At 38.7% G+C, this 25,677-nt stretch overlaps 1 protein-coding gene across 2 annotated transcripts in view; it reads left to right on the top strand.

Annotated features, from left to right (window-relative positions):
* The window catches only part of spon1a (spondin 1a), a 47,985-nt gene that overhangs the window by 5,760 nt on the left and 16,548 nt on the right, over window positions 1-25,677 (top strand). For both annotated transcript variants that reach the window (XM_058088626.1, XM_058088625.1), the window contains exons 3-6: window positions 1,669-1,802; window positions 11,109-11,182; window positions 12,228-12,350; window positions 13,623-13,771. In XM_058088626.1, coding sequence (XP_057944609.1) covers window positions 1,669-1,802; window positions 11,109-11,182; window positions 12,228-12,350; window positions 13,623-13,771 — 480 coding nt within the window. The remainder of the gene's footprint in view (window positions 1-1,668; window positions 1,803-11,108; window positions 11,183-12,227; window positions 12,351-13,622; window positions 13,772-25,677) is intronic.

The raw sequence follows: 25,677 nt of genomic DNA, 5'->3' as shown, positions 1-25,677 counted from the left end.
AGCATGTTTTTGGAATGTGGGAGGAAACCGGAGTACCCGGATGCACGCATGGGGAGAACATGCAAACTCCACAGAGAGATACCCGTTGGTGGAATCGAACTCGGTTCTCCTAGCTGTCTGGCCTGCGCGCTAACCACTCATACACCGTGCAACTAATGTTTTGTATGCTACCTATATAATAATTAAATACCGTAAATAATAACATTATAGCATGATACCCATCCTAGTGTTCCCTGCAGAGTGACATAAAAGATGGTGGCTGTCTTCTTTCTGACATCATGCAGTAACATTAATCTGCTGTTAAGATACGTTTCCTATACCTCTATTGTCACCTGCTTAGTTCATTTTTTATGGTTTGTCCTTGGACAAGCCCATCATACACACACTTCATTCCTCCACTATAAAAGAGCCATGGAAGGAAGGAGAAGAATCTAATAAGATGTTATTTAATGCAGAACTCATTGGAAATCTAAGTGTGCACCATCTTGTCGTCTCAGGACGGATCTTGACTTCATGAGAAGCCCTTTTTTTTTTTATTGAGCCCTCAGCTGCCGTCATGCACGCTTGTTGGCAAGAGACGGCTAAATCGGTGGGCGGTATCTTGACGAGACAATACTTCTCAGCAGGATGGAGGGGATAAGGACAAGACAGCCAAATGTTGACGTGGCCTCATGAAGCTTAAGCACAGCGTGGGATGTGACATACGCAAACACAACAGAACATACTTAAACCCAAAGTTGTGGTTGCTGAAGCCAAATGAATATATCTGCCACTAATTTCCCCTGATGTTTCATGATGTGTTTTTGTTACTGAGAGTGTATAAAATGGTCACAGTTCACCGTTTAACCAATTGATTTTTTTCTTCACATTTTTTTCTAAAGTATAGATGGTATTTAATTGATTCCCATGACGGTTCACTGGTTTTAACATATGTTGACTGGATGTCAGGTCAACAGAGGATTCCTGTTAGAAACCATGGAGACAAGGGGGGTGTAATCTGACAGGCCACACACACACACACACACACACACACACAGAGAATGAAGACTGACCTTAATGTCCTCACTTTTTCTAAAAGAGCTTCCCCAGTGATGTTTCATGAGTAGGTCCCCAAGAATAAGTCCACAAAAAGACAAATTCACCATGCACGCATTATCATAACAGTGGAACCCTAAAAGTCAACTTGTGAATTTTTAGAGTTCCAATGTTTTGAAAAAATATATTTTCATTATATCTACCTTTATAAAATGCACATTTTATGCATTTGAGTATTTGACACTGAGGCAAAAAAAATTATAATGCCAAAAAAAATCTCTAACAATAACACACTATTTTGCATTGGGTAGCCGTGACCCCAGTGAGGATAAGCTGTATAGAAAATGAATGAATGTAAAACTATAATTATAAAACTATAAAAATATGGTTTGATTTAACAGGCTTGGCTTTCTGGAACAAAATAATTTGGTTTACATTATTTCCAATGGGAAAAATGTAATTGGTTATCATAACCAATCCAAATAAATGCACCTTACTTACTTACTATCAGGCATAGAAATGAACAAATAAACAAGTGTGGTCTAATAATTTTTTCCACGACTATACATGCAACTCTTTCAATTTTATCCAATGCCAAGTCATGAAATAATCATGTTTGTGTCATCTGGATAGATAATTGATGAGGAGGAAACACAGTTTATGATCAACTGCCCACCAGCAGTGACAGAGGGGACTCCTCGCCGACGCACCAGCATCCAGGTCTTTTGGACTGCACCCCCAAGTGGATCTGGTTGTGTACTACTCAAGTATGTATGGTCATTAATTATCGTTACTGTCAAGATCATGATTTTATGGTTATGATTTAATGGAAAATGTATCAACTTTCTGTGTTTAGGTGTCCATTTTCCTATAGGGAGATAAGCCGAGCAATGGATATATGATACTGTATAAAAAGCATTTGAGTCATATCACATCCGGTTCTTAGATGCGTGAGCCAGGATCAGAACAAAAACAACAGGATTGTCAAATCCTTTCATCACACTTCTAAAGGTGCAATGTGAGAACATTTTAACACTATAATGCACATAACAAAACAAACCAAACTATAATAGCACAAATAATATTCCCACGCCATTTGGAGGCTTTTATGTTGCCAACATTTATCACTCTCATGATGCTTTGTGTGCAACTTTGCTACAGTAGAAGACTTCCCATGTGTACCCAAATGCACCTCCCAATTAAGGAGTGTACTCCTCATCTCAGAAAGACTGCTGTTGAAAGTCCTTGGAAAAATATTTGTCAAGCATTGAGCGGGGAATTGAACCTGTGTCTCCTTGCCATGTGGCCTGCACGCTAACCACTCATCACCATGCAGTCTAAGAATATTATTTAACAAAAGGAACAGAGATGAAAGAAAATTAGGTTGGGAGAAAAAGGAATAATATTATAGAAATAAAGTATATATATAATAAATTTGTAGCACGATTTATTAAATATCAAAGTGACGCTTGCATCCGTTCATTTTTAGCATGTGGTCCTGGATGGGAAAAGTTTGGACACCCCTGTCATAGCACATCGTTACCTTTGTCATGCTCACAGCTGTCCGAGTTTGTTTGTTTGGTTCGTTAATTAGCCGTAGTTTTCACTTATGTGAGCTCTGCTATTATCATGCACGTATAAACACTTTGTTCCAGTTCCTCTCGTTTCATCACATCGCTCCCCACACTCAAGCACCTTCTGCCCCAAGCTAAGCAGCGAAAAAAAGCAGAATGTCACTTTCCTTCCCACTTGGCCTCTCAAGCTATTAATTAACCTGTATTGGTTTTACAGTTGATTGACACCAATAAATGGCTCCGTTGTGTGCCCTCCAGGCCCAGTGAAAGACGATTGTATTAATGTTTATCTGAAGACAGATGATGGCGGATATGCTTTTATTAATTCAGAAATATTGAGATGAAGTTTGCTAAAAGGAATCACACATTGGAATCGCTGTAGTGAATTACAGTAGTTAAGATGAATTTCAGAATGTCAGGAATATATTCATGGGTTGACATTGCTCATATCAGAGTATCATCTGAATTTTTTAATTCTTAGCGGCATCTATCCAACCTTTTTTTTTTATTTTATTTTATTTTTTTTACCAACTATCCTGTCAACATATAGACTACACTCCAGACTCTCCGCCATGTATCTCAAAGGACTCGCTGGGCCTTTATTTAAATACATACTTCAACAGAAAGTACTGCCTGGAAGGAGATACTCAAAAAAGACAGAATACCAGAGTCCTGACACTGGGGAAGATGGGCAGCATCCAAAACTTACACTTCAAAAGAGATTTATCATAGATCCTTCCCTTTACCTGCTTATGTCAAAATGAAGGTTGTTGTGTGCCACTGAGCTGCAACACAACAAAAGTTTTGACTGAAGAAGTGCTACAGCTGTTTTTTTTCCCAGTTTTTTGCATTACTATTTCAAAAGCTTGTAACTTGAAAACGGTTGGAGATAAATAAATGAATATATATTATATAAATAAAACTCATAGGTATGACCCAAAGTTTGTGATAGGAGTAAATTTACTCATCTACCGATACCATCTCATCAAAATGTCTGATCCACATTTCTCAAGCACACCCAGCCATTATCATCACTTACAGCAGCGTCTTGAACAGCACTGCCACCTCAGCAGCTATTGTACACTCTATTACTACATAGATAGATATAAAGTATCCGCTCTATTTATTATTCCTGTGAATATTAGCATTCATCCAGGGAATTGTACTCGCAGGTCAAATCTATCAGACTCGAGGTAAATAGTAAATGGCTTGTTTGCTTGTCACAATTTTGCAACTTTGGTGCTTAAAGGGCTATGGTGTGAGTGGGGTGAGTAGGGAGTGAGGTTTACCAACATACTCTTGCTCAGCCACCCTAAATGGAATTCTTCCAGCCAGTCAAGCACTTTTGTCGACATAAAATTTGAGACCCAAAGGGATCATTTTTACAAGAATCGTTCCGTTTGACATGTGTTATAGTACTTTATCCTTATCACTAAGCACTATGAAATGATGACAACAACAAAATTGCTGTCTAGTTGGACAACGGGGGGCTTGTTCCTACCGCTGCAGCATTTAAAGAGGCATTTAAACATGTGTGTTCACAGTGTGTGACCCATGCAGCAACAGTTTACAAAGTAATGTGAAGTTACAGTTGACTTTAGGATGTGCGCCATGTTGATTGTATTCTAGACTTTCATAAAGTGAAAACTATTAATAAAACATGAATAAAGTGAAACTATTAACAAGTATTGAAAAAAATGTCGAACCAACTATACATCTTGTTACATTGTAAAGCAGCTCCACAACAGTATGTGAAATTGTGGTTTATATTGTGTGTTGATGGTGTGGGTGAGTGTGAATGAGACCATTTGCATTTGGGGGAGGGGAGGTTGATGCCTTCATTTAGAGCAGTCGACATTAAGAAAAAAAACATTCCTCTATTCACTTATTTATTCTGATGCACACCACATTTTTATTGGTTATTGATGTGCAAATGTGTCACATATCCACAAAGTTTCATGGAAATCTATTATAGTTTTTGCGTGAACAGAAGTGAAAGCTATACGGCACACCTTGCACTTTAATGTTTGATGATGATAGTAATAATGGCAGATAATTCCCTTTGGTTAGCCTCAGATGAGGCAATACCTATTTTTTATTTCATTTTGTTTCTAAACAGAGCTGACTGCTTGTCAGTCTATACTTTAGACAGCATTATAAAAACAACATATGTCCATGAAATTAGAAGTGTGTCTGCTCCTATGACTCACATGTTGCCCCTCCCAAGTGGTTTACTGCAGTATAATTGATAGGCAGTCGCTGTCTTTCAAATGAAAAGACTGTGCTTGGTGGTTTGGTTGGCCTGAAGGTTGGCTCCTGATGACAGGGTCAAACTAAGATGCTTTTTCGAGTTCTAAATCCTGAGCAATGACATTTTAAACTATTTAACATCCAATTATAGCATTCCATATTATTTCTGTTGTTAGACACAATTTTTTATTAGTATTTTTGCATTCAATGCAATGTTTGTATTGGTTAGAAAAGACATCTGGAAATAGTTGTAGCGTCTGTTGGTGAAGAACATGCCCAGTGTGTCTGGTATTATTTCATCATCCAAACCTGGTGAGAAAATGTACAGTTTATTCAGATGGGATCTATAAATAGTACAGCAATGTTGACATGAATCAACCCTGACTTAGCAGCAGGAGACTGTTATTCAAATCCTGTAGCTGTCACCAGCAACCATCAAAGAGTTCTGAAGACCACTGTTCATGAACAAAAACCTTTCCTGAGGAGGGTAGGCAGCAGGCAGTGGAAATGTTTGTCTCTACTATGCAGTACTCTGTTCATATTTGTAGTATTGTTGCACTGGAGATTGGGCTTGTTCTCATCTGGAAATTGATTGCAATTTAACTCTGGACTGTATGAATGTGAGTGTGAATAGGGCACATATAGACAAATAACCATTCACACTCACAGTCATACCTATGGACAATTTGGAGTCGGCAATTAACCTAGCATGTTTTTGGAATGTGGGAGGAACCCGGAGTCCCCGGAGAAAACCCACGCATACACGGCGAGAACATGCAAACTCCACACAGAGATGCCCGAGGGTGGAATTGAACTTGGGTCTCCTAGCAGTGAGGCCTGTGTGCTAACCGCTCGACACCGTGCAGCCATAAATATCCACGTGATTGTATATGCTAGAACCAGGGTTAAGTTGTTTGTAGTAGGTGGAATACTGTATGCACTTAAGTTAACACCTCTATTCAATTAAGTAGTAGCCACCAACCACTGCTGTTGGTATGTGGGTGGGATCGAGCTGGGTTGGATTTCCTTTCCACATTTTCATGCATTCCAAATCATTAACTTTCTCCAGCTATTCCTTACCCCAATCAATGTCCATTCCTCTATACGGTTTAGCAAAATGAAGTCTTGTCTTGGTTCATATAATTCTCTGCAGATGCATAAAATGTACAAGAAACATGAGAACAGAACTGTTTGCCTAGCACACACTAGATTTTTCTAGCATGAAAGTCAGTTATGTGTACCACTACAATACTACAATATCTCTTTCCCGACTAGTCCATGTTGTGAGCGACACAGAGATGTAAATTTGAGCAATCCTATTTTTGTTATCCCCTTGTGGCTATTGCTGCATAATTGCTTCTCAGTCCATAATTTCCACTGTCCAATTATTCAGAACTTTTGGACTGAAAAAAGTGCCCATCATAAATCAAACACACATTTTACATTTTAATGAGTTTGAATCCAATGAGAAATGCTGATGCTTTCATAAACTGTTAAAAATGTTCTCTTAATGAAGGATAGTAAAACTTAGACTCTGAGATTTAATACATATTAGATTTAAGACTATAATGCCTGCAGCTAAGAGTATAACCTAAACGTATTGCCACCTGATATTACATTAAAATAATACAATACGTGTAACCTGTGGTGCTTTAAGTCAAAATGAAATTTTGTTCATTGACAGTAAAATAAAACGGCTCTTATGTGTCTCCAGAGGGTGGTAACCAATGAAATTCAATGTGATGAATAAATGGTGAAAGTGAAACTCTACTTTGTCACAAAAAGCTGAACCTGTAAACTTTATTCATCTTGTACAACAAAGCCATCGTAAGTCATGTGAGTGTACAGCAGTCACTAGTGAAGTTGCCGCCATCAATTTTCTCTCCATTTGGAGGTGGGAAGCAATTTATTCCTCATCTCCCTCCGGTGTGAGATATGTGCACCGCTTTCTGATGGGCCTTCTGAACGAGACGGTGTATCAGTGAATGTACCACCACATTCAGATGTCAAACTCTTTCAATGACAGGACATCAAGGTGCCATTATCATTTGCTTTTTGTGCATCTCTCCCAATGCATTGTCGGAAAGTTGTTGTTTCTTTTTTTTTAATATGCAAGAAGCGCTGACAGAAATAAATTCAGGTCTAATATCTGCTTGGAGCCTGAGCAGGTCAAATGAGAATTTAATTTTTCTTCTTCACATCTATTTGAGCTTTAAATTGAAAGTGCTTTTGTACGAAAAATATATTATTTTATCTCCCACACACACACACGCACATGCACTCTTTCAAATCAATGCACTTTAAGGGTGATTGGGATCGGTTGCGGTGTGGACCCGGCAAAGTGAGATAGAATTTAAATTGGATGTTAAGTAAGCATTGCTGCACTTGATTGCCTGGCCAGCCCAGCAAAGTGGGCGAGCGGCACAGTCGTGTGAGCGACACTCAATGAGATATATGAAATTGGGGTGAGATTGAATTAAAGTGTGAACAATTAGAGGAGTGCTGGTGGCATCGCTTACTTTGAATCGTTTTATCTGCATTATAGGGGCTGTTTTGGCAAGACACCACTTGTCTTCATATTCAAACTTTTAATCATCAACATTGGCCACAACATTAGGTACACACACAAAGTCTGTAATTTTGCTGTTTAATTGTTAAATTGAGCACTTGTTGCTGTGTTGGGCATAAAATAATTACAGTAATTATCACTGTTGGCTCTAATGCAATCATGAAAGGCATTAGTTATCACATTTTGGTCATATTTTACTTGCTACAATCCAAATGCATGGTTAGAACCTTGTGTTGACCAGATGTAGAAGTTTATATATTATAGTTCATAACATTACTGACACCTAATGACCAGTGTAGAATACTCATACAGCATTTTAGCGTCATTTGAATGCCTTACATTTGTATTTTAGTTAATTTAGCCACTTTTAGGCCGCACAGTCATCCAAGTGGTTAGTGCACAGGCCACACAGCTAGGAGACCTGAGTTTGATTCCACCCTCGGGCAACTCTGTGTGGCGTTTGCATGTTCTCCCCGTGCGCGCGTGGGTTTTCTCTGGGTACTCCGGTTTCCATTCACATTCCAAAAACATGCTAGGTTAATTAGCGACTCCAACTTGTCCATAGGTATGAATGTGAGTGTGAATGGTTGTTTGTCTATATGTGCCCTGTGATTGGCTGGCGACCAGTCCAGGGTGTACCCCGCCTCTCACCCGAAGACAGCTGGGATAGGCTCCAGCATGAGGAAAGCGGTAGAAAATGAATGAATAGCCACTTCAATGCTTGGTGCAACTTCTAACTGATATATTTTTGGAAAACGTAATGAAGGTCAGTAGTTACCATTGGGTAAAAGGCCTGATAAAATGTTAAATGCTTTGAGTAATAATTTCTTTATTTCACTTGTTGGACATTACCATTGCTGCAAATGGTCTAAAATTAGCCAAAAAGTGATTTTTTCATCCGTTGTCCCTGCACAGATTTCAAAAATTTCTAAACACAACAGTAAAAAGAGCAAACCATGCAAATTCTGTTAAGTAGTACAACAATTGCATTAAAAGTAGTATTTTTTGTAATTAGCTCTGCCATTGTTGTCTTTTTACAGACCATCTAAGTCATACTTTAGAGCCATCTACTTGATGAAAGAAGGCCGACCGGTAACTCAAAAGTAATGCACAAGTAGTGCAACACACTGACTACCATTGTAATATAAAATGTAATATGTTACATTGTGGAATTAGCTTGACAAGGACAGCGTTTGTGTGTTTGAGAATGAATGAGCCAGGTATGAGAAGATGAAAATGAATGCTCTGAAGAATGGCTTGGCGTGCAAGCGAGTGATCTCTTTGCCTTTGTAAAGTAAGAAAGTTGTGCCTCACAGTCTTATTGAAATCAAATCCAATATATTTTTGGCTTATTGGAGGGATATTTAATTCAGAAGTCAATATTAGCAAGGTCACCATCACCACTTAGCTCATCTTCTTGATGCGAAAGACTGGAAAAGAAAAACACAATGGGGCATTCACTGTTGAATGACTATGACTCCCAACTAATATATATGTTTATCTCTTGTCCCACTCAAACTACTGGCTCACATTAGTATGTTGAGTTTGGAATCAAATAAAGATTAGGCTAAAGACATTCAAATTAGTATTTTTTGCACCTTCTCAATTTATCACCATTAACTATTCATAGCTTGGTCACGTTTTTAATTTCTGGTGTCATCACCAGTTTAACGACACCCATTAATAAATATAAAAGAAAATCAACTTAAACATACCGTATTTTCTGCACTAAAAGGCACGCTAAAGCATTTAATTTTTTCAAAAATCAGTTGGACACTGATAAATTGTTACTTACTGCTTGCTCAGTCCACATGACCAAATAATTTTGGAAAAGTATCGGCTAGTCCAGCCCGTGTTTACAAAACAGTCCAGTGTGATTAAAATCAAATTCTTTTGCTGGTAGGAAACCATGAACTCCAACCACTTGTGGGGTCGTTAGGAATTGTAAAGAAATGTAGCTTTGCTAGCAAGTAAATCGAGGAGCAGAGCTCATGTGCTTACAGACACGCCCATATAAGGAAGTATGCCCCTATGTGACATCACAAAGGGGCAGTTTTGCCACGCCTTTTGAAACCAAGCATTTTGGGCCACTTCTTTCAGGGCTCACTTCCAAATGTGCTAATCTCATTATCTGAAATTTTTGGATCATTTAACACAAGAATACAACACTCCAACTATATTTATAGGTAAGAGAAGTACAAAAAGCATAATAGGTCCCTTTTAACCAAGAAAAAATATGTTTTTTTCCGATGAATTAACAAAAATTTCTAGTCTAGTCGATTACCAAAATATTTGATAGCTGCAGCCATAAACAAGACTGACTCCCACAATGATGAAAGGGAACCCTGCAGGCTTAATGGCGAAATTGCCCACCTGTTAAATTCAGATACAGAAGATGAGGACTTTTATGGGTTTGTGGATACTGAAAAATATGGTGAGTGTATTGTTAAATAGTAGAATAAAGTTCAACTCAAACGGACAGTTTTTTTTAGACTAAAGGAAACATGCCTGCAGCCATCACTGCCTGAAGGGCTCATGTTACAATTGATAGCAGAGGTCTTGTGTTCAGGCCTCATGTGTTGGCTTCTGAAAAAGTTTGTTTGAGGCAGATTTACATGTCACGACCCCAGCAGTCAGCAGAACAAGACTCTTTGACAGCTCAGTCTGTACAAGGTCCTACTTCCATCTCAGGGAGCACTAAGGTTGCACCGCATACATTGAAGTGGACGTCAGAATTCATGCCTATAAGAACTACAAGTATTTTTTTTAAAGAGGACCTATTATGCTCATTTTTCGACCCTTTTGTATTGAGTTGTGGTATCCTATAGAGCAGCTACACACAATAACGCACACCTATTCCAGCTGTATTTCCTTAGATTTTTGCTTCCTCCCAAAATAGTCTATTTTAATTTATTTCACCCACTCCGCTATGATTGGTCACATGCCCAAAGTGCTTCCTAATTATGAACCATATAAGCAAAGTTGTTTCAGGGCATTGTTTCCTAATAATACAACATTGCAACTACATTTAAAGGTCAGAAACGTGGAAAATAGGTCCTCTTAAATGCAATGCATGCAGGGTATCCTCAGTCTTTAGCAATGTTGGGCAAATTGCCCTAAAAAAACATCTTAGTTACTTTCCCCCCAAAATAATTGAATTAGTAACAGAATTTCTCGTTCAGAAATATAGTTAGTTTTGTTTTGTTTTGATGTTTGGAGTCCCGATGTCCGTCAATACGCCTCGCTTGTGATAGGTGGATATTGAGTGTTTTGTGGATGTGTAGCGAATGCAGTGAAAGTGTACAAGGGTTGCACAAGGGTTCTTGTAAGAATATGCAGTTAAAAAAGAGCATCAGACTCTGTGACTGTTGGGACGGTCCATTCATTGCACATCGCATTTCACTTTCACAGTTTACTGCTGTTACTCCGAATACTGGTCTTAAACAATGAAAAAACAACAGAAAATTAAATGTAAAAATTCATTTCAATGCAATGAACAATTTCATTTAATGTACTGAAGTTGTCATTTTCTCACATACAACTTTAAGTAATTCTTAAAATTTACCAAATAAACGTCTCTTTATGTATTGTATGTATATTTCCCATTTATAAAAGTTTGATTTACGCCTTTGATGTTTCTGAAAAAGTCCTCACTACCCTCCTATCTTGTGCTTGTGTAGGGCAAGCATTGTGCAGAAGAGGATAATCTATTTCCAGGATGAAGGCTCACTCACTAAGATGATGTGTGAAAAAGGTAGTATTCCTTGACAGTTTCTGGCTCCTCTAATACACCTGTGGGTAGATTCATTTTGGCTGCACATCACTTTGCTTCATTCTTGGTTTTGATGACTGTAATTGCCATTCACCCTGTGACATGCTACACTGAGCAACATATGAAAGAAGCACGTACCCCCATTTCTCATGCCCAACTTCTTCTCTCTTTCTGGCTTCTCACTTAACGGAAAACTACGTTTTTTTTGGGGGGGGGGATTTTTGCCATTCACAATCCTGATGTAAGACGTGGACAAACCTTTTTTGGGCATTCTAAAGATATAAAAACAGATAAAAAAAGGACCCTAATGGGACACACCTCTGCCGCACACAAAGACAGCTTTTAAAACCTCCAACAAGGTCTAATGGTTTAATATAGATACATTCATGTTAACATGTATTACTTACAGTATTGTGTCATATTTTGGTCCTTTTTAAGTATTGATTTGTTGTGTGCATTTATTTTGCATTTGCAACATAAGCAAACGCTACACCTAATATTCACTCTTCCAAATTCAAAAACACAGCAGCAGTAGTGGCAGCTCCTATATGTACCTTTTGGTAGTGCCAACGTGTGTGTGAATCCCATTACTAGCCGGCTAGTAGCTAGCCAGTGTAGTGTGGCAAGGTGTCACTACGCCAGTAACGTAGTTCTTCAGCACAACAATGTCGCTGTAGCTTGGTTAATATGCACATCACATTATATGTAAATTAAATGTTGCTGGCAATATTCTTTTCATTTTTTTGAGAATGCTTCATGGGCAGAATAGGTTTTTCCAATTACATGCATTCTTAGCTGCATCTTTTTAGCTGTGTTTATATCTTAAGAACACACAAATAAGAGAGACATACATGTGTTCATGCCTCACATAAGGATTGTGGATGATTAAAAAAAAAGTGCAGTTTTCTTTTAAGCTAGAGGTCTTCTGTTACATACAATGGCTGCCATACTGAACTCCTCATGTAACTTTGACAGCCTTTAATCTTTCATCCTTATCTCATCCCCCCGATTTCTCATTTGTGTGCAGAATCTCTGTATGGAGATTCGACAGATAAACCTCTGCTGGACTGTTGTGCCTGTGGAACAGCCAAGTACAGAGTCACCTTCTATGGGAACTGGTCAGAGAAGATTCATCCCAAAGACTACCCACGTAAGGAAAACCTGATCTGCTTTTTATCATGTTACCCTTACAATAGAATGAATTTAAAATACAATTTACAGTTAGCAGCCTAATGTAGTTGCTATCTAATCATTGTCTAGTTGTCTAATCTAAAGGGTGTTAGCTGGCTAGTTATAGCTAGTAACAACCAACATTTCCAAACATGGGGAATATTTACATTAAGTAGCAGATGATTGAATATCTAATAAAACGTGTGTGAGTGATGTTACCGTAAAAATAAGTGATTATGCGTTGTATTCGGTTTTAGGAGAATTGGGACACCACTTGATTTTTGCAAACGCACAAAACCTCGGGGTAAGGGGTAGGATTGGGGGTGAGGGGTAGAATTAGGATTCAGCCTTAATCCTGATCACGGCCCCGCAACTCAGAAACTGCAAGTTTGCTACTCAAGTGAGATGTGTGAGTATAACCTTGTGCCTCACTATCAGGATGTGGATGGATTCAAGGATTACTGTGCCTTTCTCTTGTTCAAATTCCTACCAAGTGGATCAATATACTGTTGAGAGCGGAGGAAGATAAACCCTTAGATCGAAGGAAACCCTAATTCACTGTCTTATGGAGGGCTAGTTGGTATGGAAGTGACTCCTCCATGTTCCTCCATGTTCATTGCTACCATTTTTTTTATGTTGGGATCTGATTAGATTATCAAAGCTCACATAATGTTTTTTTCTCTAAGCAGGAACGTACTATAACATGTCCTTTTTATGGCCAGTGTGAGGATGCTTACCTATGCTCATTACGAAAAAACAGTAACATTGGATTTATAGACACAGGTGAAAGGAATTATGAGAATTTTCAATTAGTCCTAATTATTCTTTCTTCGAATTTGCAAACATCTTATTGAATGACACCCGTCAGTAATGTCTTTTGAATGGCTGGTTGGAGCTCTTCAGGAGGTCGAACAGACTCCAAGGATCACCTATTACAAGAAACCTAAGAGCCCACAAGAGCAGAACTACATGCTTAGTGGTCAATGGGGCACCAGCATTTCAAATGTGAGGTTGGGAGCAACATTACATGGCCTGATGACTCTCAAGATATGCTATTGGTACTCAGGGTCCACATTTGTGGTGAAGTAGATGATATATGATATACACTTCCGGTTTATGCCCTGGCCACTCCAAGTACAGTTATGAATACAAATCATTTAGATACAGATACAGAAAGTGGTGTACTGGCTTATCCTTAATGGACCGTGACTTTTTTTTTACTGATTTGGAACAAAACTGACTATCTACACAGGTCGTGCCAATCACTGGTCCGCCATTATTGGTGCATCCCATTCAAGAAGCTACGTCCTGTGGGAGTACGGAGGCTTGGCCAGTGAAGGAGTCAGACAGGTAGCTGAGCTGGGCTCTCCAGTCAAAATGGAAGAGGAGATCAGACAAAAGGTAAGAATTGAATTTTTCTAAGAGCATGACATGACATTGTGCTACATAATATATAGACAAAGGTATTGGGACAGCCATTACGCTTTCATGAAGCGACAACATAAGTGCGTCCACCCATAATGAAACTACTGGGAAAACTGCACACAATAGAATGTGCCTGTGAGTGAATGTGCCAATCTTTTTGTGCTTTTCATTTGATGTTGTTCCTGTCTTAGTTTCACAATACATAATAAATAATCCAGAGATTTGTGGGAACATGAGCCGGTTCGTGGGTCAAAAAAGGTCGGGGACCGCTGCGAGAGTGCTTATTGTCAGCTAATATTGAAGACCTGATGATGCAGCAGATAATGAGACCACAGTGTGCACAATGGGGTTTTTGTGTCATTGCTGACTTGCGGTTGCCCCACTCTTCTTTCTCATTACTCATATGTGAAAAGAGTGAAAAGGCATTATTTTTGATTGAGAACAATGGGTGGTTTGGACTGGCTATGGCTCTTTCTATTTTAGAAAACAAGCTGAATTGATAGAAAGAAAATGGGACATTTTTCAAATAGACCTACTTAGTACCTTGCAACTCATGCTGGGACTGTGAGGAGAAATTGCCCTGTCATGTAATGGGACTGGTGGACACATGAATGCAGTGATTATACAAGATCAATGTAGTAGTTCAGTATTTGTGAATTGCGTGCTATTATTCGTAGCCTGCAAGAACCCATGCACATGTGTATAATCCATATTTGCAAGCAAACCACACAGCCGAAGATGCTGCATGCGGATCTTGCGGAGTTTGTTGATGAATTTAAGGCAAGCAGTGGCTGGTTCGAAAATTTTAAAAAAAGGAAAAAGCATACACAGAATGGTGAGTTTGCAAGTGCAGACAAACATGCCTCCAGACTCCTTAATCCATCTTTGCCAAGGGTGACCACTACAGGGAAAATGATGTTAAATGTTCATGTCTCCATTCCATATGTCATGTTAGAAGCATTCTTTTTTATATAAATAATTCTTTAACATACCGCTCTGCTTTTTTTGTTAACAGTTAAAAAAAGGGATTGCCCTCTAAACATAATCTTCTCTAATCCCCCCCCCCCCCCTTGCTAAACTAGGTAAAAATCATTGGTCATGTGCACTATTTTCTGCATGTGAAAGTAATTATTGTCTGTAAAATGTTTTTGTGCAAAAAATTTTGTGGGTGTCTACAACATATGAGAAAACTTTGCATTGGTTACAGTCAGTTTTGGGTTGAATCAGACATTCTGGAATGGATTAATGACACTTACTAAGAGACCACTGTAAATTGGACAGTTCCTTTAACTCTGCTTTTTTGTGACAAAACAGAACATAATTTGTAACCATTTGAGCAACCAAAAGCTGGTTGCTCAGTAAAATATGAGCAATGCAATTAATTGAGACGAATAAGAATTCAGGCAAACTCATCAGAGAGAGTACTATATTTTGTCTGGTGTATAGTGTACGTACCATCTCCCATAAGTGAGTGGTGGCCCACCCATTTTTTCTGCATATGGAAACATCATTGCCTATGCCTAGCTTACATTCACTGCTCCTTTGCTACCTGAGTCTAAAAATGTTGAACACACACTTCAAAAACTCACAACACACATCTGTCAATGCCCTTGAGTGAAGGAGCCTGGTCCAGGGAGGCTCCCTCCTTTTTTGAGCCGTTCAGCTTCTTAGCAAATGCTGACACACACAGAAAGCTGATTGGCTTTTGTGTCAGGTACGGCATCGGAGGGGGCTACCAAATGATGAGTGCAAAAATTGATATTCATAGCCATGCTCCACTTCAGCCAAGGGGCACCTGATCAGAGTGTTCATTTGCAGACATGCACACAGTGCAAACACGTGCACGCACGCTCGCATGCACACCCGCTACTCTGTGTTTCTGATTTACCTCTTCCAATTCAGTACAATGGCTTTGTTTTCCACCTGAGTTTCCCAATAATGTGGAGAGAAGGTCAGATGATCCTATTTGTCTTGCATTTGCTGCTCATGGTACCATATTGCATATACATATGGAGCTTTAGGCTGGTGCCTGATAGAATATCACAATAAAATACAAATTAAATAGAACAAACACTCAGTACTATGCAGTTTTAAGAGTTTACTCTCCAAAACATTATTTCCCTAAGTGCAGTTAAGTACAAATATTCCATATCTAGGAGAACCTGCTTGGCCCACTCATTTCAGACTTATACTATAATGTGATGGCCTGCTGGTAATAAATATAATATTGCATGCTAGGAGCCTCTCAAACACAGCCGACCCATCACAATCTCATGCTGCTGTGCCACTGAATGTTGCAGATGATTGTTGCTTTGATTGCATTCATCGCTGCTTTCCACCAGAGATGCAGCCCACATTTGAATTTATTTAGTGTATTCCATACTCAGGTTAAACAAATGGAAGAATGCATGCAGCAGCATCGTTAGGAGTTTACATTAGGGATGTCTTTTAGTTGTTGCCAGGCATTAATGTTCAAATGCTCTTATCACAGGAGTTGGTAACAATGGGATTGCCTGCGTCCACTGTTGTCGTCCCCTTTCATGTGTGAGGTGATTTGTAAATGCATGCAGTCATTACAGGAGCTTGCTGTGTCTGTAATGAGAAGTCTGGATAGACCTTCTCCATACACCAGACACCAGGATTGGATGGACTAGGAAATCTCCTCTTTCTTCTCGCACTGTGGAGTGCTTTTTTTTTGTTATGACAAAATAGACATTGAGAATGTCAGGAAGCGCAGATCTTTGTCGGAGACTACATCTACAAATTAAATGTATATAATAATTCTGCAGCTTTTGACAAGTCACTTTTGGCTACCGTCCAAGCACATTTTATTAGGGACTGTATGTGCCATGTGAATGACTGGTATTAGTTGGGATAGCCCCCGAATACTGAACAGGATAAGCCATATAGAAAATATTGCATTTTATATAGCATATAGCAAAATATAGCATTTTAAACATGTTATACATATGACTGTATGAAACATTTATTTTTGGCATTTGGGCACACCAGGCTGTCATCAAGCCGCTGTCAAGCCACCAAAGACAGATCATCTTTGTAAAATGAAGCTGTGAGTCAGACTGTTACATTAAGTAATGACCTCCTGCGATTTCCGATGGGTTGACAAGCTCATTTTGAGTTTCCTTGTAGCTCATGATTGGGTCCTGCCAAAGGAAACGATACTGTTTCCTCATTGACTCGTGAGCGGAACAGTACTTAAACGATTAGTAGCAGTTCTGAAGCATAGGAGATGTCACAGGATTGGGACAAAGTCATTAAAATTACCCGTAGAAGCCACAGTATTCAAAGTTGGACTTATACACTGTAAATACGGTATAACTTTGTATAACCACAAATTTCCAAGTAAAAAAGTAAAAGTTATAATACGTTCAGGAATTCAAATTCTATTAACATTTTCTCTTGGAGGTTTGCATAAAAAAACTAAAGCCACAGAAAAGTGGAATAAAATATGCTCCACTATTTGTCTTGTTTAACTTCAAGGGAGAATATGTGGAAATCCATTCAGAACTATCAGTAGAGATAACATTTACATTCGTTTTCATTCATTTTATTGATTTTATATTCCTTATTAGGGTCATAGGTGAGCTGGAGCCTTTCCCAGCCGACTTTGGGCGAGAGACGGGGTACACCCTGGACTGGTCACAAAAACAACAAGCATTCACACTCACATTCACAATTATGGATGATTTAGAGTCTCCAATTAACCTAACATGCGTCTTGTGGGGATGTGGGGATGTGCCAGAAGAAAACCCACACACAGAATTGATTGAAATGATAATCAGTGTGTGGTTTAAGGATGGCATTCACAGAATATCGCATACAAACAGAACAGAACCATCTCTTTCTGTAATGGCTACCTCCTATTCATGATCACTCGCTGAAAAAAAAAAAACAAGTAAGGATGGAATAATCTTTTAACTTGCATTATGAACACAGCAGATATTCCTGGTTGGGAAAACAAAGCACTCCAAAAGCCTACATACGTCCATGCTGTGCATTATATAATGTGTATTATAAGAAGTGGTAGAAAACAGTGACTGGAACTATTTAGTGCTGCATACATAAAAATATCTGTTGAGAATGAAGATTGTATGCACCTTTTAAGACATGGGCATGAGGCCATATGCTGTAAATGAGCATTATGCAATGAAAGAAGCAGCAATTACTGTGTGTCATTTCCATCCCATCTGCTACAAAATGTAGCGGCTGCATCCAACTGCTCAACATACATCCGGTCTGTTCAGCGTTAATTGCTGCATAATAAAATGTTCTTTTTTTTTAGCTAGAGATCTCAGATTAAGCCTTCTGATTCTCCAGAATGGGCTATTTAAATATGGAGGAGATATATTTGTCAGATCTTTATAAGATCAAGGCCAAGTAAATACAATAAACCTTCATTATAAATTTGTGTGATCTTTTATTCATGAGATAGCCCTGATAAATCTGTTTCCGGTAATGTCTGGGTTTGTTATCTTGTCCTTATGTAAATGAGACCATGGGCTCCGTCTCCCCCCAAACACCCCCCCAACATATCCCTTCACTGCAATTTCCATGTCATTTGTTTGGCTGGGAGAACGATAAGATCATTCCTTGTATGGGTCAAACATGAAAGTCAACTAGGATTGACAGTTGAGCAAATAGCGGAGTTTGAAGTCTTGACTCCATGCAATAAAGACCAACTGGTACAACTGAACCATATGAAGTAATCCAATACAAGAGCTGTATTACGCACCACGTAGTGTCTGGAAGTGTTTGATTGTTGCGATCTGAGCATGGACAAGGGAGCAGTATCCATTGCCATCTAGTTTCTATGCTGCTTGTCCTAATGAGGATAATAGATGTATGTATGCTGGAGCCTATCCAAGCTGACACCCTGGACTGGTCGTCTTCCATGGCAATTTTGTAAAATGATTTTATGAGGGTGTTTTGGAAGTACAGTTTGCCTTGCATAATAATATCTGCGCATTTGTGTAGTCTTGCATATGTTTATGCAAAGTAATAGTTTTTGTTTATCTCTGTTTATATTCTCTCTTGAAGGTAAAGTAGAGTTTATGTCTCTAGTGAGTTTTGTACTGAATTAGAATATTACGTTTTCTGTTGCACGGTACTGGAGAGGCTTTTTAGGGAGGGCATGTTGCGTATGATACATACAGTATATAGAGTTACACTTCAAGGTTCGATCTGAGTAGCTCCCCTGCTGGAAGAAGGGTTGTGGAAGAAAAAGAGGAAGTATAGAAAAGCATAGAGAGAGTCAGACTGGATAATTAAAGGTTGTTTGTACAGTCATTCTGCAATAATATCTCACTGGCTGCTGGTGCAGTTGACCATAGGCATGGGTGGATGGATGTCAAGCTTGTCTGTTTAAATGTGCTCTGTGATGGTTTGAATGGCAACCAATCCAGCCTTTCACCCACAGGCAGCTAGATTTGGCGACAGCTTCACTGCAACCCTGACCAGGATAAGTGGTGGAAAATGCATGGATGGATAAGTATGTGTGTGAAATGGCTCAGGTTGTGAGGGCCCCAATGTACAGACATCTATACCACAAGGGTCAGCAATTGCGACTGAGGATGGTCAGAAAATCAATTCCCAACCCTCCACAAAGTAGTCGCCGCTTACAGACCAGCGTGCCTTAAGCTCAGCTGGTTCTCTTGCCACTTGAGAATGTTCTTTTTCCCTCTTGAGCAAAATTAGTGTGATGAGAGCACCTTGGTGTGATTCAACTACAGCTTATTCTGCAGGGCAGGATGAGGGAATGTCAGTGGAGATTTAATTAACACCTGAAGGCTGTGCAAACCTTTGCGCCAGGCGCCGATAACAGCCAGCATGCACCCGTTAGAGTTTTGAAGCAATTTGATGTCTATTAATAGGAGACAAGGCTGCGACAGACAGATCAGAGATGTCCGAACAGAACTTTGATCACAACATCAGAGAAGCTTCTATCTCATCCAGAGAAAGACATTTTTAAACCCAGTTAGGCTTCGACTCATGGGCAGAAAATAGCACATAATTCCACATAATTGTGTCATCCTAAGAGATATTTGACCAGTTTGAATAACGACCCTGCAGTAAACCACAAAGAAAGAGGATGTCAGGTCTTTTTTATGTAGGGTTTATTTACATAGTGCTGTGCTCAAAGGTAACAACCTCTCCAAATAATATTAATGAGCAAGAAAAAAATAACAGAGGCATTTGCATGGTAATTAGCACTAATGATCTTTTTTAACATGGTGATTATAGGAGGATGTGCTGAGGCAGATATTCCACTGAGGATGTGAAAACAAAAAAAGCTCCAGCTGTCACAGCTTTATGTCGAATTGCTACTATATCAAGTGAGGGGATGTCATAGAAAAAAATGAAGAAATATTATTTATAATGTCCATTCCTAATGCAACAGGAGGAGAGTCATTAGAGTCATTTTCCCAAATATATATATATCTGAATGTTCCCCAGTCTTGCATTACGGTCCTGCTACTCTGAGTGCTGCTGTACAAAATTCGGAGAAACCTTGTCTTCATTTGTGTAATGAATGCACAAACCTGCACAGTGTCTGTTTGAAATACACACGACACAACATATTTTATCCACGCACTGCCTCTTGCAGAAAATGTATTTTGTTGAAATGGCAGTCTGAAAAAGTACAACCCACTAATGTGGAAAAGTGTAAAAATGTTTTGGGAATAGAACTTCATTCAACATTGAGAAATAAATTACAACACTTCCTCACACCCCACACAATACACAGAGGACAAGCAAACGTCACACTGTGAATATCGCACATGTACCCACCCTTGGTGTTCTTATACACTGACAGTGAATAGAATGATTTGTTTAGGATATTGGCATACAAAAACAAAAATCGAGCGACACCAATTGTGGTGAAAAAGGCTATTAGTAACTCCTGACACCAGTGAGCTTGTAATTTGAATGCATGCAGGTTAGATGCTCCCTGTATGCACACTCAATAATGCTACACAGACAACCGCTTACTTATACAAAATAAACATGGTGAAATTTTCCACAACAGAGTGGTGCACAGCAGGGAGGAGGGCAGGCATACCCTGGCACACCCACATAACGAAGTCCGGCTCCCTGTGATGTCACAGAAAGTCAGTGAAACCGAGCGTTCAGAGTCATCCCAAATTTCTTTCAGGGCTCAATTCCAAACACACAAACCTCATTATCTGAAACGTTGGAATTGTGCCTCTTTGATATGCATCTCTCATACACAATGGCCTCCTATTCACCCGCATTCATATAAAACTATTAAGTGTCAGCGGAACAAGCAGACATTATTAAACCATATTAATATCGCATATCCGTTCCTAACCATTTCCTATTTGTGATGATGCCAGTTTGAATGTCGCCACTTGCCTAACAGGGAATTACAAATGTTAAATCAAGCATTGCAAATTAAGGTTCACTGCACTTGTCAGGACTAGATGGAAATTATTCATGCAATGTGAATCTTTTCCCTCCAAGATAAGAGAATATGTCGTTTACACTGCACGGAGTGTCTCATCTAGAAAATGCAGTTCTGGCTTGCATATAATTCCCATGAAGGTTATACAGAAAGATTGATTTCCATATGCCTGATGAAACATTGTTGGACTAAGAGAGCCTTGCTTCGAAAAGAACTCATTTTAAATGCTGTACTGCAAGGTGGAAGCTTCAGGACTCAGTTTTACAAAGTCGGCCTGCCCTTTATTGTCCTTAACATTACCTGAAAGGTCCCATATTGTACTGTTTTTCAACTATTTTAAACAAGGGCTTGGAAGGGAAAGAGCCAGCTGGCATGGCTTACGTGGCTGTAGCTGTTGCACGCTCTTAAGTGCTTGTCCAGTGTTGTAGATGCCATATATCACATATAACATGAGTGGTACAGGACACAGTGGCATAGCCGTGTGAGCTACACTGCTATCATTATAGTTACATTTTAACAAGCTATAACGCCAGGTTCGCTTATTTGCTGAGGAAAAAATCTAAATCATCAATCTTACATTCCTGTAGGTGTCTGAGCTCCAGGCTTTGTTTTTAAATGTGTAGTGAAGCCTTTTTAAAAAAAAAAAACCCAAAACAAATGATGATTATGTAAGTGGAATCTTGGTCATTAGTCTGTTCCACAAGGTCCAACAGACGCTGACCAAATACATTTTCTCCCTAATAAATAATGTAAATCCAGTTAATCCTTAACAAAAACAAAACCAAGATTCCACTGTATATTAATGGAAATCGCAGAAGAATTACAGTAATTAAGTGGTAATTAATATATTCAAAGCAAATGTAAGAAAACATTGTCTATTTAGATGCAGTACATTGCGGGATTCTCATCACGTTAAATAAAAAATGTGTCTTTAAGCACACAATTGTGAATACTGTACAGTATTGATATCTGATGCTGATGTACCATTACTGAGCGGTGAGACATAATGATGCAACATATTGTAATATTGATATTTTTCTCTCACCCTTTGGCATTTGAGAAATACGGGTGAATTTGCCACATATCCTGTATTTTCTGGTCTGCAGTAAATTCCCAACTTTTAAAATCGCATCCATAAGTGGTTTCCATTGTTTATTGGGTAATATTTTGGTTGAAATGGTGATAAACAAACTCACACCTATGCTTTTCTGCTATACATCACAACATCACAGGGACTCATTTTTCCAAGTGAGAATGCATTGTTGTATTGTTGTTATTAGTGTCAGTAAAGAGAATGCAGTGGGATGTTGGAGGCATCACAGATGAGTGTCATGTCTGCCTTTTAATGGCCACATCATAACCAGCAGGGCACACTAATTCTATTATCTGCCTGAAATCTGAATGGGCTTTTGTTAAGTTTGTGGGTTATCCATTGTGGAAGCTTACTTCCAAAGCCATTATCATATCAATAAAGTAAAACTTTTTACATAAATGGACGCTTTGATTCTAAGATGAAAGGTCATGCAGCATGCAACTTTGTCTTGATTAACACCCACTGGCTTCAAGACACGTTATCAACAAACACAATGCTCCTCAGTGCTCAATAAAACTAATCGTGCATTAATTTGGTCTTTCTCATTATTGTCATTTTACTGCCTGGTTTCCAGTGTAAATATAGCTTGATATTTTTATCAGCCCATAGCATTGATGTTCTATGTGAATATGAACACCGCCAGTGACATACTGTACATATGTAAAATAACAATGTTAAATTGAGCAAGCATTTTGAGGTCTGAGTTTGAGGCTAATTTTTCACACGACAAAATTATTCTGTTAACACTCCGAGCTGTGATAATGATGACAACGTGTTCCTGTAAGGGTGACATAGCTAACGCTCTGCATGTTTTTTTCATGATCTGGGGTAGGGGTTGTGAGTGCATTGTTAATACTGTTTAGAATAGCACTATTGATAGCTCACAGGAAAATGCCAAATGCCAACTACTACTATCTAAATAATTGATGGTGTTATAAGCAGGCGGTCCCTGATAACATTTTTCATTTTGTGTAAAAGTGGTGACAGTGTTACGGTAATGTTTGGCAACACACAAGAACCAGACGATCGCTGGAACAATAGAATTTTAATAACATGGGCTACAGTCGTGACTGTCACCCACACCAAGCTAAAACTCAACTCTGAACCTCGGACATCACTTTCTGTCCGTCCCCGTTTGTAACCAGGTTTGTAACAACACTCACGTGTCTCCACTCAGGCACTGTTTGGATTATCATGAAATTGTATTCCACCTTTAGCCAATTATGATCAGTTATGAATTGTGAGGCGTTCAGGTGCATTTTGAGTATTCATTTTAATTCATGCACCCCCTATGGCAATTGACGTACCCCTGGGGTTACGCATACCCCCTTCTGGGAACCACTGTGCTAGATGATGCATTCAAAGTTTTTAAATATGATCTTACATGTTGCAGGACACAAATGAAGATAATGTTGAAGATTATTCAAAATTCACACAACCCTGACAATGACAAATAATCTTGCATTGCGTTCTTATTGATTTTGTGTGTGTGAATGAAATAGACAGTACATCTATTAGTTCTGAGCAAGTGGTCAGATATACAATGTATGGCTGCTGTCATAGTCGATTAATAGCAATTAATCAAAGCAAACAAAGCACAGATAAAAAGTACAAACAAGTCCCAATAATTTTCTATGAAATGTGAAAGTGTTTTTTTTTTTTAATGATTTTATTACAGTTTTAAAAACAGATACAGGATAGATCAGCTTGTGCATCAGTATTCATTTATTCCCATTTCGAGATGCACATCTTTAAGAGTGTCATAAATTTGGGCTATATTGTTGTCCAAAAAAGCTCTGTTGACGTGAAACTACTAAATCAATCCTAAATACTAAAAAGAATGATGGTTATGGAGCCCTGCAAATGAATCATTAAAAAGCAGTAAAGGGTAAAGCTTGGTGTACTAATGCATCATCTTAGAAGATGCAACCAAGCGATATATTGACTTGGCTGTGTATTATATTGATGGAAGAAAATGATGGGCTCTCCGGAACGCTGATAATTATGTGTTTGGTAGTAGAAGCCAGGGACACCTTCTGTCATTAGTCGAAATGCACTCCATTTGAGCATCTGCAAACATCTAATCTTTGAAATCGTCTCCCTGTCTACCTCTAACACAAGGGGAAGGAAGACATAATAACACAGAGAGTAAAACTCCTAATTAGGGGTGTTTGGTGTCATTCAACAATGTACCTTTTATATCAAAATAAACAGCCCAAAAGTACCAAATAAGAGAAATATCCTGATAATTTGAACAAGAACACACAAGCCTCCCAGAAATAGGAAAAGCAGGCTGGCCATAAAACTAGTAGCCCACAGGGGTAATTGGTATTTTGGCATAGAGCCCCTCCATGGCTGTGGTAAGATGTACTGTTTATGCCATTTCTGCACTAATGAATGATGTACAATTTCACTACCAACTGGTGGCAAATGTTTACCTCATTCATTGTCACCTTTGGCCTTGGTGCTCCTCCTGAAAGTGAAAGTTTAGTCGCTTTTTTTCTATGTCCATCAAGTCAAGACAATGGGATAGATTGTTGCGGTGAATTGGTTCCAGTCAAGACCATGATAAGTGCATTTCTGGAAAGTAGGATTCCTTATGTATAAATGGAATGTTTTTGTAGTTAGAACATTGAAAAACTGATTTATAACATTCTAAATTTGACTCTTAGCATTGTATTGGCCCACCAGACATGAATGTAACCCCTATAGTCATCTATAAAGTGACCACCTGACCATAGTCAACCACAAAACAGCAATTATTTATTAGTTTTTGAAAAAAAAAACAAGCCAGATAGGGAGCAGCACTTCACAGGCAAAACACACATACAACTACGTCTATGATTACGAGCATGAGAATAAGCCTAAGAGAGAATCATCGTCTCTATAAACACTGTTGATTTGTGGTTGGAACGTAGTGCCTATGGCATATGTATGCATATTAAGCCTAATAGGTTTTCATGAAGGGAACTTTAATGATGTAGAAAAACAACCTAAAGTGGCTGTGAGTCTTCTCATTGGGGTTATTCACTCCAAGTGATTGTGTTGGCAGAATATTTGTGTATTATCATTAACAATTGCAATCAATAGGCATTGTTTTTATGGGCCTTTCAAGTGATTTGTCATTCCATGTGATGGAAACATCTGTCAATATAAAATATAATCTGCATCTAATAATTTCAGCCTTGTAAATTTCTTGTTAGTGAAAAAGAAGGGACTCAAACACAGTAATACTTAAACGGGAAATGCTATCAGAGGCTTTATAGTATGTGCAAGGTAATGATCCATTTCACAGTTTGTCATTAAGCGAATAAATCTGTCTGATACCGGTCATTAAACGAAATG

The sequence above is a fragment of the Doryrhamphus excisus genome, chromosome 12 (genome assembly GCF_030265055.1).
Source record: "Doryrhamphus excisus isolate RoL2022-K1 chromosome 12, RoL_Dexc_1.0, whole genome shotgun sequence".
In the NCBI taxonomy this organism is placed as follows: Eukaryota; Metazoa; Chordata; class Actinopteri; order Syngnathiformes; family Syngnathidae; genus Doryrhamphus; species Doryrhamphus excisus.
This window is presented reverse-complemented; position numbering and strand designations above follow the sequence as displayed.